General features: G+C 42.3%; 1 protein-coding gene and 1 long non-coding RNA gene across 3 annotated transcripts in view; one reads left to right on the top strand and one right to left on the bottom strand.

The window, feature by feature from the left end:
• Nucleotides 1-6,957: 6,957 nt before the first annotated feature.
• LOC309517000 lies at nucleotides 6,958-9,890 on the top strand. The gene is made up of 2 exons (XR_014213109.1): nucleotides 6,958-8,283; nucleotides 9,059-9,890. It is a non-coding gene; the product is annotated as an uncharacterized lncRNA (long non-coding RNA).
• A 115-nt stretch (nucleotides 9,891-10,005) lies between these two features.
• The window catches only part of INSC (INSC spindle orientation adaptor protein), a 145,940-nt gene continuing 142,561 nt past the window's right edge, over nucleotides 10,006-13,384 (bottom strand). For both annotated transcript variants that reach the window (XM_082194013.1, XM_082194012.1), the window contains exon 13: nucleotides 10,006-13,172. In XM_082194013.1, coding sequence (XP_082050139.1) covers nucleotides 13,044-13,172 — 129 coding nt within the window. In that variant the 3' untranslated portion in view covers nucleotides 10,006-13,043. The remainder of the gene's footprint in view (nucleotides 13,173-13,384) is intronic.

The raw sequence follows: 13,384 nt of genomic DNA, 5'->3' as shown, positions 1-13,384 counted from the left end.
AACAAAAGGTGGGACAAGTTGCTCAGCAGATGTGCATTGAAACCAGGGCCAGCCTTCCCTGCACCAGGTAGGCTGTAAGCTACCCTGCTGCCCTTAGGAACAACAGTGCAGGATGCTGTCTTACTGCCAGTGTCGAAATAAGACTCAATTGTCAGTCTGGTCACTTCTTTATTTTACCTGGAATGAGGGTGAGGAGGCACCATCTTATCCTTTGCCTCAGGCAGTAAAATGTCTTGGGCCGGCCCTTATTGAAACATAGCCATAAAGATGGGCCGACAAGTGCTTAATAATAATAATAATAATAATAATAATAAAGAAGTTTATTTTTTATACCCCACCCATCTGGCTGGGTTTCCCCAGCCACTCTGGGCGGCTTCCAACAAAGTATTAAAATACAGTGGTCTGTTCAACATTAAAAGCTTCCCTAAACAGGGCTGCCTTCAGATGCCTTTTAAAAGTCTGGTAGTTGTTTTTCTCTTTGACATCTGGTGGGAGAGCATTCCACAGGGTGGGCGCCACTACTGAGAAGGCCCTCTGCCTGGTTCCCTGTAACTTGGCTTCTCACAGGGAGGGAACTGCCAGAAGGCCCTTTGTGCTGGACCTCAGTGTCCGGGCAGAATGATGGGGGTGGAGATGCTCCTTCAGATATACTGGACCGAGGCCGTTTAGGGCTTTAAGGGTCAGCACCAACATTTTGAATTGTGCTTGGAAACGTACTGGGAGCCAATGTAGATCTTTCTTTTCCCCTTTGGCCCTCTTGCTTCCATCTCCTCATTGTCCCCATTTCAGTATTTCTTCTCTTGGATCAATCCTTAACTGAATCCTCTGCTTTAGGATGAGAGGGCTCAGATACTTTGCAATGTGGTCATCAATCTGTACGAGGATGCGTGGGTCTTGGTCCACCTTTTCTGGGCTGTGAAAAATTCTGTGACAGCCGAAAAGAAGTTAAATGAAATTGATGGGTAGATGGAAACTGGTTAGCCCTGCAAATTTGAAACATAATGCTGCAATGGCTGGCTGGAGGAACAAAATTAGTTTGCAAGATTAAAACATATTAATACAACTCAGAAACTGTCATGTCAGAGATTCTAACTCTAATGCTGGATGACAGCCAAATAATTCCAGTTCTGAACAGAATGTAGCACATCATGCTTGCAGTCTGCTTCACATCACATCACCCAGAATCCTCCTCTCAGGGTATAAAATACTAGAATCAGAATCAGATAGGTAGCCGTGTTGGTCTGCCATAGTCAAAATAAAAAAATTCCTTCCAGTAGCACCTTAAAGACCAACTAAGTTAGTTCTTGGTATGAGCTTTCGTGTGCATGCACACTTCTTCAGATACTTCTTCAGGTATTCGTGTGCATGCACACTTCTTCAGATACTTCTTCAGGTATTCGTGTGCATGCACACTTCTTCAGATACTTCTTCAGGTATTCGTGTGCATGCACACTTCTTCAGATACTTCTTCAGGTATCTGAAGAAGTGTGCATGCACACGAAAGCTCATACCAAGAACTAACTTAGTTGGTCTTTAAGGTGCTACTGGAAGGAATTTTTTTATTTAGAATCAGAATGTTTTTATTTTTATTTTTGCAAGACAAAAATAATGGAGTTCAAACAAAAAGGCTGGCATAAGTTATTGAACGTATATCACTGAACTATTGTTAAGGGTTTCTTGACAATATCATATGACCAATATGGAGAAGGACTGTAGCCCAGTCTTAGGTCGTGTGTTTTGCATACAGAAGATCCCAGGTACAATTCCTGCATCTCCAGGTAGGACTGGAAAACACTCCAATCTGAAGTGCTAGAAAATCGCCCCCAATCCATGTAGGGACTGTAGACAATAGTGAACTAGATGAACCAATGGTCTGACCTGGTATAAGGCAGCTTCCTATAATTGCATGGCAAGGGATTTAAATAGCTATCCCTGAGGGCCAAACATGCAAGGAAAACAGAAGAGCACAAGATAGCATGGGAGGAGAGATGAAAATGATGGTGTGCTTCCTATTCTCTTTCTGCTGAACCCTCTAAAAGTATAGAACTCCATCTTACCATAGGCTAACTAGTGTATTATACTTGTATCAAGTATATAGATGTATCGAGAAATACATTTCCTCTAACCATTGCTGTATCTTCCTCCTACCTTCCGCTCTCCCGTCCCTCCATTTAGATCAGAGGTAGTTAACCTGTGGCCCGCCAAATGTTGCTGGACCACAGCTCCCATCATGCTTGACCATGCTGGCTGGGGCTGATAAAAGTTGCTGTCAAACAACATCTGGAGTGATTCAGGTTTACCAGTCCTGATTTAATAGGCTTGCCTCTTTTACTGCACTTACCACTGCAAGTGCAAAGATTCCTCAAACTCTAGATGTCAGCCAAAAGACACTGAGCAAGCTGACTTGTAAATGCAAAGTGAAATGTTTTACATTTCCAGTAGATGTCAGCACATCTCCCTCAATGAGCACTTCCCCGCTTACATTGTGAAATTATAATTTTGGATTCTTTCTTTTTAAAAGGCTGAAGCTGTGCAAATGAAAGCTTTCCTGTTTATCCAAATAAAGCCATTTTTTAATAGATGTCTTTATTGCCTAGAAAGATTTTTAAAGTCTTCATGCTGAACAGACTTCTTGAAACAAGGGAAGTGAGTGACCACATTCTCATCTGAGCTCTTTGGAGACCCTTAAGTGGAAGACTGGAGTTAACCTGCAGTAACTTGGCTCAGCTTCACTTTACATTTGCAAAAATTGTAGGCTGAAGGAACTACAGTGGTACCTTGGTTCTCAAATGCCTTGGAACTCAAACACTGCAAACCCGGAAATAAGTGTTCTGGTTTCTGAACTTTTTTAAGAAGCCGAAAGTGCTCTGTTTTGAGTGTTACACTTCCAATTTGAGTGTTACACTGAGGTCTGTCTGGTTTTGCTATTTATTTTGCATTTTTGTTTTTGTGGCTCCTTTTTGTTTTGTTTTTGTGACTGTGGAACCCAGTTCAGCTACTGATTGATTGATTGATTGATTGATTGTCTGACTGTAGTACATTGTTTATTACTTTCATTTTATGGATCAATGGCCTTGTTAGATAGTAAAATCCACGTTAAATTGCTGTTTTAGGGATTGTTTTTTAAAGTCTGGAACGGATTAATCCATTTTGCATTACTTTCTATGGGAAAGCCGCCTTGGTTTTGGAACGCTTTAGTTTTTGAATGGACCTCCAGAACAGATTAAGTTTGGAAACCAAAGTACCACTGTATGCCACAATTAACTGGGTGCACATCAGTGCTTTTTTCCTAGACAAAAAGGTGCTGGTACTGTGTAGCGAACAGAGGCCTAGTCCGGCTCTCTCTCTGGCAGGTGCACACTCCGCCCTGTGGCCATTATTACCCACCAAAACAGCTTCATTGCTGAGTCCTGGGTGGACAGAGCCATAACAAGACTCGAAAGGGAGAGGAGAGGAGAGGAGCAGCTTATCTTCATGGCATGCCAGCTGCACCCACCCCTGCCCTGATCTGGGATTGAAGTTACGAACATGGTACTAGCTGCCTTGGCAGGGAAGAAGTTGCTGCGTCATGGGATGCATCTTTGGTTTACCCAGCCAAGGTGCCCCAATGGACAGGCGAGTGCCAACCTGTCAGGGACTGGGCAGAGGAGGAATGGTGGAGACCGCCTCCCTAGCCTGACCCTTCCAAAGAATAAGACAGTTCAGAATTACAACAGAGGTTTGAGGGAGGTCACAGCTCAGAGGCAGATGAGGGGGAAAGCTGGGAGATAATGGGAGAGGAGGTAGAAGAAGCACCAGAGGGGGGGCAGCTGATGGACTTAGTATCTTTAGAAGCATTCCAGACCCTCCCTCCCCAGAACCTGGCAGGCATTGAAAGTAGGAGAGCAAAGAGCTCAAATGCAGAGTGCACTTCTCCGCTCCCGTAGTGATGACACATAATGGGAGAGAGGAAGGGGTGGAGACTCACTTGGAGTAACGCCATTACTCCAAGAGGCGGCATTTCTAGGCCTCTCTCTGTGAATATTGAATAAAAACCATTGGTAAGAACTTTCCTTGTCTTATCCATTCCTGGCAACCTACCGTGGGGGATTGGATCCTCTGACGCCTGACACAACCCAAAGTCCTGACCCCCATGAATGAATTACAGTTGGGGACACACACACAAACAAACCCTACACAGCCAGTCCCTGACATTTAAGCAGTGTTTTTTTTCTAGAAAAAAAAATTGCTGGTACCGCATACCATTGAGTACCGCCAGAAAAAAGCACTGGTGTCCATACCCTTGTGTATGAAGAGTTAATTGATCAAATAAAATAGCAATATAATCAAGGGATCAGCATCAATTCATTAATACAATCCTACTCTTGCAATACTGTTTCTTCAAAATATTCTTGACTTTGTAATATTTGCTAATATGTTCTCTCCCTCCCTCTCTCTCTCTCTCTCTCTCTCTCTCTCTCTCTCTCTCTCACACACACACACACACACACACACTTAGCATGTCCCCATTGCTGGCTTCATCACCGTCTCTGTGTTCGAGAGATAAATGTCTCCAGCAGGGCAGCTTTCTGTGGTCCTGTTTGCTCCATGGAAGCTCAGGTTCTACATCGTGCAGGGAGCCTTTGTGAGTAGAAAAGTCTCCCTGCTTCAGAAGTTCAGCTCCCAACATGTAGAAGAAGATGACGAAGCCAGTGAATAAAATATAATGGAGGGTGTGCTCCCTGCCCTACTTCTCACATGATGGGAAACACTGTCAAACAGAGCTATTGTATGTAGGATTTGCTATGAATATTTCTCCCTATACCATAAATTCTGTGGGTAATGGAAAGCTCCTTCATCTAGCCCCAAAATGGAAAACAAGCGAGGTCCCAACTAAAAAGAGTGGCAACTTAAGAATATGCACAACTCACAGACTTAACATATAGAATAAGAGAAAAAGAAGAACATACGTTTAAAGAATATTGGAAAACGTTTATTGAATATATGGGAAAGAATTGTGTACAGCTGAAAACAGAAATTCAACAGTGTAAACAGGTTTTGATGGAAGCAATAATGGAATACTGAATGGTATAGTTTTTGTAAAATACGCAGGGATTTATGATAATGGAAAATGAACCATGGAAAGAGAAGAAGAGAAGTCATTGATATCTTAAGGATGTAAAATGAGTATTTTAAATTTTAAAACAAAAAACTTAATAAAAATTATATACAAAAAAGAAAGAAAGCTCCTTCATCCAATGGACACTTCCACCAACAGAATGGGGAGGAAGTCAATTTTTGACCGTTCCTCCTCCCTCAGCAGTCTCCTCCTACCACCTCTCATGCTGTTCTAAAACAGACCCCCCAACCCTCTGGAGCAGATACAGGAAGCTGCAGAGAGTTTCTGCAGACAATCAGCAAAATCCCCTCCCTTCCTGTTCCACTGATAGAAGCCTCTCTCAGATCAGACACTTCCGTCACCACAAGCGACATATTTGGATACAATCGGCAAACTCTTCCTCTAACTGTGCGGGGCTTCAGATTATTCCATGCATGTTAAGAGTGGTGTTGCGACATCCAGAGCTAAAATGAGGCAGAAGATTAGCCACGTTGCCTTTGAGGTATGGTGTGGATAGAGGCTCAAAGCTTGAAATGGACGGTCTAGGTTCAAATTCTTTGTCAGCCATGAAACTTGCCTGGCAGCTTGAGGTCAGTCAGTCTCTCAGATAACTTACCTCACGGGTTTGTCATGAGGTTAAAGTGTGAGGGGAACGGTTGTATCCCACTTCAGAGAAGGCTAGGATAAAATGTAGCAATAAAATAGAAGGAATCAAAAACAGTTCTGATCAGGGCCACCGTGCTCAAAAGTTCACGTGAAGTAAAATAAAATTTAAAAAGCTTATATCTCAGCACCTTTAAATTAAAAATCATCTTCAAGTGCAGGTACAAAATTAAAGGTTGTTTCCTCCTTGAACTCTCCAGGCAGTTTATTAAATCAACTGAAAGGATGGCACACTAGGGAAACAATGAAAGCAGCCAGCCCTGAGAAAATTGGTTAATTATTCACCTGAAGGGTTTCCAGAGACATGCATGCAACATAGCTTTTGTTTTTGAAAGAAATAAGCTAATAACTCCCCTTTACCTGGAAGAGGGGGAAAACCTTAATTCTTTGTCCAGCTTAGCTGCTGTGCTGTGATTTTAAGTAAAGTGTCTACTATGAATAAACAGAAAGTAAAGAAGATGTCTGTGACAAAGGTCGAAGACACGATGGCTCTGAAATGGGCAAGAGCAGTAAATCGTGCGGAGGAGAAGAGGTATGCCGAGAAGATCAAAGTCCTCCAAAAAGCGGCGTGTCTAAGCTCCTACGAAATGGACCGAGAAAAAGCCACACTTCTGAAGTTTCTGGAAAAAGTTCAGATGACTACAGGGCACCTAAACAAAGACACTCCCTTATTAAATTCACATGCAGGAGCACAAAACAACCCGTCATTCAAATAACTCCAGACCTACTGGATACTGCAGCTTCTGCTGAAATTATTTCTTTGGTGATTGGAGAAGTTTCAACCAGATTATTTGCTGTGTAGAAATGCTAGACTGCATTCCTTGAAGAATATGGTTTTATTGAGATGGTGAATTCTGCCTTGGACATCAGCACCAATCTAAGTAACTCCATTTGAAACATCCTGGAAAAGGTGAAACATGAACTCTGCTTTAAAAGATCTGCCTGAAATTTGTAGTCTCTGCAAAACTGATGAATTATCTCAAATTCCTGAGCACATCACTAAAATCAAGGCTTTATTTCAACCAGAACTCACCGCAACTCAGTTCCAACACTTCTTAGGTGGGCGCCATTTCCATTATAAGAGAACAAGGGAGACTTTCATGGTGAGTTCCGGGACCTCTTTTTTTCTAGAAAAATAGCACCGACTAAAACCTTTTCAAAACAACACTTCAAGTGCTTGGAGGGGGGAGAGCATTGTAAGTTTTTCTTTGCCTTTGAGAGTCATTTTGATCCCCCAAACAAGACTGCTGGTAGGATAAGCAAAAAAGTTTCCTGTTTCCAGTCACCAAAATTCAGCAGAAATATTATCAGAATTCCAGATTTCTGGAAGATGACCAGGAAGAATTGGGACTATGCAAATTTCACCCATCAGGTGTTTCTCAATACAAAGCTTGCTACCTTCTCAAGCTGTAACCCTATGATCGCTTACCAAGGAGTAAGGCCCATGTAACTCAATGCGACTTACTTCTGAGGATGCTCATACTATGAAGATATATCAAAGGAGTGTGACCGGGTCAGGAATTAAAAACAAAACTTCTAACTTATACTCTTCTGATTCAGCCCCATTCTTCAGGCTGTCAATATTCTTAACTATGGATGTTTCGTGTGGGGTGGGGGTGGGGTGTGTGTGTGTTTGTGTGCGTGTGTGTGTAAGGGAAGTATCAAGGTATAAAAACATTGCATTTGACTACAAGCTAAATCAGCAAGACCAAATGTTTGTACCAGATTATTGAAAACTCTCAAAATTCAAAAGCAGTTTTGATAAGTTTTAGAAAACGAAAAACAGGTTTTAACAGTTTTCACTAGAACTGTATGTATTTGCCAAAGTATACTAACCTGACAGAAACAGATGCTTATGGCTTTTTTTTTTAAGGGGGTATTATGCTGAGGAAAGGGCAGAAACCTTGACAAATTTCACCTAGAATTCGGGACAAGGGCAAATTACATTCAAATGCATATGTAAATGCATATGTAAACCTGTATGCATATCACCTCACGGTGTAGCCTTATTGGGTTTTCATGTTTTTTATCTGTAAAAAGGCAGTTTAAAGAATGATGATGATACTGATTAACAAAAACAGTTTGTTAGAATGTGCATGCCACATTTCACTTAGAGAAAAAATACTAAGGCAGTTCATAAACAACTAAAAGTCACCAGCTGTTTAATTTTATTTATTCGGTTTAATTTCTCTCTGACCCAAACTAGTATATCTGGACATATGTTTATCTGAGCCAGTTCCTTATGTGGATTCTTTTCATTTTCTTTTCACGACATGTTTCCACCTTTGGTTAATAGTTTCATTATTCCAATTCTATATATAATCAGCTTCTTACATTTTCCTTTTCTAATCTAATAGAGTTTCCCATCAGTAGAACATAACCTTTTAGTGCCAGACACCTTGAGTGTTACAAAAAGATATAGTTATAACTGTAGCAATTATTAAGGAGGCATTGAAATACTGAGCCAAAACACAAAGGTCTTGCCAGTAGGAGACATGATACATCATGGAAGAGATATAGTGGTACCCCGCAAGACGAATGCCTCGCAAGACGGAAAACCCGCAAGACGAAAGGGTTTTCTGTTTTGGAGGCGCTTCGCAAGACGAATTTCCCTATGGGCTTGCTTCGCAAGACGAAAGCCCATAGGGAAATCTCCAGGGACCTGTTTTAAATTGCTGGCGGTCGGGAGCAAAGACTTTTGCCCACAGCCGGCCTTCAGAAGAGGTCCTGGACCTCTTCTGAAGGCCGGCGGGGGGCAAAAGTCTTTGCTCCCCCCCCCGCCTGCCTTCCCGGGACAGCGGAGACTTCTCCGCTGCCCCGGGCGATCTTAAAATGCTGGCGGGCGGGAGCGAAGCGTTCGCTGCCGACCCCCAGCATTTTAAAATCTACCCGGGACAGCGGAGGCTTCGCTCCCGCCCACCAGCATTTTAAAATCGCCCCGGGACAGCAGGGGCTTTTAAAATGCTGGCGGTCGGCAGCAAAGCCCTCCTGTCCCCGGAGCTTGCGGGGCGGGAGGTGGGAAGAAGGGCTTTTCTTCCCACCGCCAGCCTTCAGAACAGCCTTCTGAAGGCTGGCAGTGGGAAGAAAAGCCCTTGTTCCCCCCCCCCCCAGCCTTCAGAAGAGGTCGGGGGACAGACTGTCCCCGGACCTGGTCTGAAGGCGGTTTCCCTAGGAACGCATTAATTGATTTTCAATGCATTCCTATGGGAAACCATGCTTCGCAAGACGAAAAACTCGCAAGAAGAAAAAACTTGCGGAACGAATTAATTTCGTCTTGCGAGGCACCACTGTAACTAGATGGAAGCACAATATTCCCTGTACTGCTGTCAAAATATATTTTAAAATCTCATGACTTAGCATCATGTACACCCACACACACACCAATTAATATCAAAGGTAAGATGGGTGGGGACCAGAAAGAGATCATCCTTGGTTGCCCCCCCCCCCGCCCACTCCATTTGTGGAATTCACGTCCCAGAAAGGCCTGTCTGGTGACTCCATCAATACCCTTGCAGTGTAGGCAAAGATGCATTTTTGCTCCCAGACTTTTAAATGTACAGTGGTACCTCGGTTTAAGAACAGCCCTGTTTACAAACTATTCATTATAAGAACTCTGCAAAACCAGAAGTAGTGTTCCGGTTAGCGAACTTTACCTCAGTCTACGAATGGAAGCCAGATGGTGGAAGGGCACTGGCAGCGATATGCCTCATTAGGGAAAATGCACCTCTGTTTAAGAATGACTTTGGTTTAAGAACGGACTTCCGGAATGGATTAAATTTGTAAACCGAGGTACCATTGTATGCCCACTTACCTCCATGGCTTTTTACTTCTGAGTAGACATGTATAGGATTGTGCTGCTAATGTCTTTGTTTTTGTAATATTCAATATGCCTATTTTAACTTGTGCTTATAAACCATTTGAGCAGCTTTGCTGACATCACAGAAACACGATCAGTCTCCAGTGAACCTCACTCCAAGGAAACTAAACCCAAGAGATGTGCAAGACCTGTGAAACCTCTCATTACTCAAAGACTGGAATGTGTTTAGCAATATATTCATTCCCTCTGTGTTGTGCATTAATATAATCGAAACAGCTTGGCTTGTGGAATAAAGCTCTTTTAAAACATTGAGACTTAACTCCAGACAAACCTGTTCAGGAACAAGAGAACATTTTACACTTATTTAAATCGTCAGAAGAGAGTCAGAATTGGACCACTGATGTACCATCTCCTGGATTCCACTTTGTATGTTAAAAAAGATTTACTTCAAATGAGTATTTGACCAGGGATTCTCAATGCAAATAATCTTTAATAATATTGGAGACAAAAACAAATATAAATAGTAGAATTGGTGGATGCAAATATATGTCAGAGAAAATTATTATCATCATCATCATTTTTTGAAGTAAACGTGATTTTACAATTCCCATATTGAGCACATATGCCAGTGTGTGCAGAAGACTCTCTATCATACCTATAGTTTAGGCCAGGCTAGTTCAAAGCTTAAATACATGCCTAAAGCATTTCCCATAACCTGACAGGAAATTGCTGATATGAGAATGTTTCTGGCAAGTCTGCCACTCAGAAAACAAGAGCCTAACTAAGTGCCTGGCACTTTGCCACCAATTCTTCTAAACACTGAGGTTCCAATAGTTCTCCCACTTATGCACGCATAATTCCCACTGGCCTCACTGATGCTGACTACAGGATAGGCATCTAAGGCCCCCATCTGCACTACTTTAAAGCTGCATCATGCCACTTGAAATGGTCATGGCTTCCCCCAAACAATGCTGGGCAGTCTAGTCGGTTAAGGATTCTGACATTTGCTTTTCCCTTTTCCCAGGGAACTCTGGGAGTATAACTGTGAGGGGAATAGGAATCCTCCTAACAACTCTCAACATCCTTAAGAACACTTCTCTTCTCAGGATTCTTTGCTGGAAGCCATGATTTTCTAAAGTGGTATTGTACTGCTTTAACTGTATAGCGCAGATGTGGCATTAGATTCGTAATTTAAGTCGACACACAGTTCTACTGAAGTCAAAGTTTCTTTTCTTATTAAGTGATGGAGGGAAGGTTTAAAAGGGAAGTGGAAGAAATTTTCAGCACAGCACTTGTTCTTGCAAATAACTTTACCAGCATTTAGTCATCACTGCACTCAAAGAATCACATTTGTATACAGCATGACTGATCCTTCATTTTCTAATGAAGTTTATGTTAACATTCACCTTTGGATATAAAGCTTTTCGTTTTCCATCATCACATTTTGAAACTGACTTAAATAAGAGCAGGATTGCACCCAATGGCTTACACTGTAGTCTTCTTTGTTTCCATTTCATATGTTAATATAGTTTGATATATTGGCTAACACTGTTGATATATAAAGTTGTGGTTGTTGTTTTTTAAAAAAAGAAACAGTAAACATTTTAACCAGAAGCCACAGATTTTCTGCACAAATGTATTATTGGTGAAGATTCTACTCCAGTCTTAATATTAAAACGTCATGATTAATCTCTGGTCTTCTGCTTTGTGTTGTTACTCATATACAGAAACCCCAATTGACATGGTGTCAAATGAAAGGCAACTCTAGAACAGGTCACTTATGAGCAGATGCATTATTTAACCCTTTCTCCTGATGGCTTTCCCACTCCAAATCCACTCCCATACACTGCCTGTCATTGCTCACAGTCCAGTTTCCCACTTACGGGAATAAACATGCATATTGAACTGGGTGAAGGGGAACGTGTTTGGGTGGTAGAAAGAAAAACAGCTACTGTGTGTGGGGGGGGGGGAATCATGACGTCCACTCTCAAAAGCACTCTGCTTTTCATTTTTGGAAGGTGGGACGAAGGCTGCTAGGGCTTCCGTACATGATTCTGTGCAATTAGTAGTTTGCCAGTTAGGAAAATATAAAACATCTACTCACTACACATCAACAACTAACTTAGATCACCCTGCATGTGTCTGTATCCAGCACTATGTGGTCCTCCTGTGGGCTTGCTTTCCATCCAGCCAAAGTTCAGATCCTTAATAACTTGATGGCTAGGATCCCTTCTGGGAAAAGGAAACTGGCTGTGTATTGACCCCCTTTTCTGTGCAATGACCTGCATACTGCTGTACAAATCAAGGTGTGTGTGAGAGAGAAGAGCACTCTGTGCTGATCTCCTTCCCTGAGCAGAAATGGCAAAATCATGGAGGATAAGGCTAGTAGCCACGATGGCTATGTATTACCTCCGGTGTAAACTGAAAATGTGCCCGGTACAGCCCTTACTTGCCAAGGGACAATTGGGAGTGCCCTATAAGGCTGCCCCATTGCTACTTTGTGGTCATGCCTTTTCTGGTCTCATATATGACAGCAGTTGTGGGGCAGGTGAGCAATAAACTTGAGGAAAACAGGTTGAGGGGCCTAATCTGGTCCACGGCTGCTGATGTAGAAGGTGGAGAAAAGGGCAAGCAAATACCAGATTTTTTGCTCTATAAGACTCACTTTTTCCCTCCTAAAAAGTAAGGGCAAATGTGTGTGTGTGTCTTATGGAGCGAATGCAGGCTGCACAGCTATCACAGAAGCCAGAACAGGAAGAGGGATTGCTGCTTTCACTGCGCAGCGATCCCTCTTGCTGTTCTGGCTTCTGAGAGTCAGAATTTTTTTTCCCTTGTTTTCCTCCTCCAAAAACTAGGTGTGTCTTGTGGTCTGGTGCATCTTATAGAGCGAAAAATACGGTAATCAAGGAGCTGGAACAACTCCCCTATGACACAATTCAACATTTGGGGCCTTCTCAGTTGGGGGGGGGGAAGGTGAGTAAAGAGAGGCATGATAGGGATGCATTAAATTATGTGAGGTGTAGAGGAAGTAGATAGAGAGATGTTTCTTTTCCTCTCTCATAATACCTTGGCTTATCCAAGTAATGTGAATGGGGTAGCTAAAGTATGAAATGTGCCTCCACAAGAGGTTAGACAAATGTATGGAGCCTAAGGTTCTCAGTGGAACTACCTCTGATATTGGAGGCAGGATGCCTTGGAACACCAGTTTACAAATGGGGAGGGGGCTGTTGTACTTGTGTCTGCTTGCCGGCTTCTCAGACATCTGGTTGGCCACTGCAATAACAGGATACTGGACTAGACAGATCTTTTGTCTGACTCAGCAGGTCTCTTTTTATGTGCCTAATGGCCTCATTTTTTCCCTATGCTGATTTTTTAGCACTTGAAATAAATTAATCATAAATAACATTTTAGCTACGTTGCCCTATGTAACACTATTTCCTATTTTGGGTTATATTTGTGGTTTGTTCATACAAAGCTTTCTTCCATGTTGGTACAGAGCAGGAAGGAATCCACAAGCCTGGGCTTGACCAATTGCTGGAAATCTGACTCTTGAAGGCCATCAGGGCTGATAACAGCAAGTCGCCGCAAGGCTGCCTGAAAGAAAAACGTGACAATACAGTTTTAGAATAAAAATCTGGCTTCATGCAATGCTAAAGAAACATCACTTGTTCAGAATGACTATTGAGCTGAGGTTCGGCAGACATCCCCTTAACCATTAACTGATTGACACTATCATAGTGATGTTATTGATTCAATACAGTTACTTATTTGTATACTTGAAAAGCAGTTGAGACTCATACATTATG

The sequence above is a fragment of the Podarcis vaucheri genome (assembly GCF_965113315.1).
Source record: "Podarcis vaucheri genome assembly, chromosome: 1".
In the NCBI taxonomy this organism is placed as follows: domain Eukaryota; kingdom Metazoa; phylum Chordata; class Lepidosauria; order Squamata; family Lacertidae; genus Podarcis; species Podarcis vaucheri.
The sequence above is the reverse complement of the archived record's forward strand: the minus strand, read 5'-3'. Positions and strand labels throughout refer to the sequence as shown.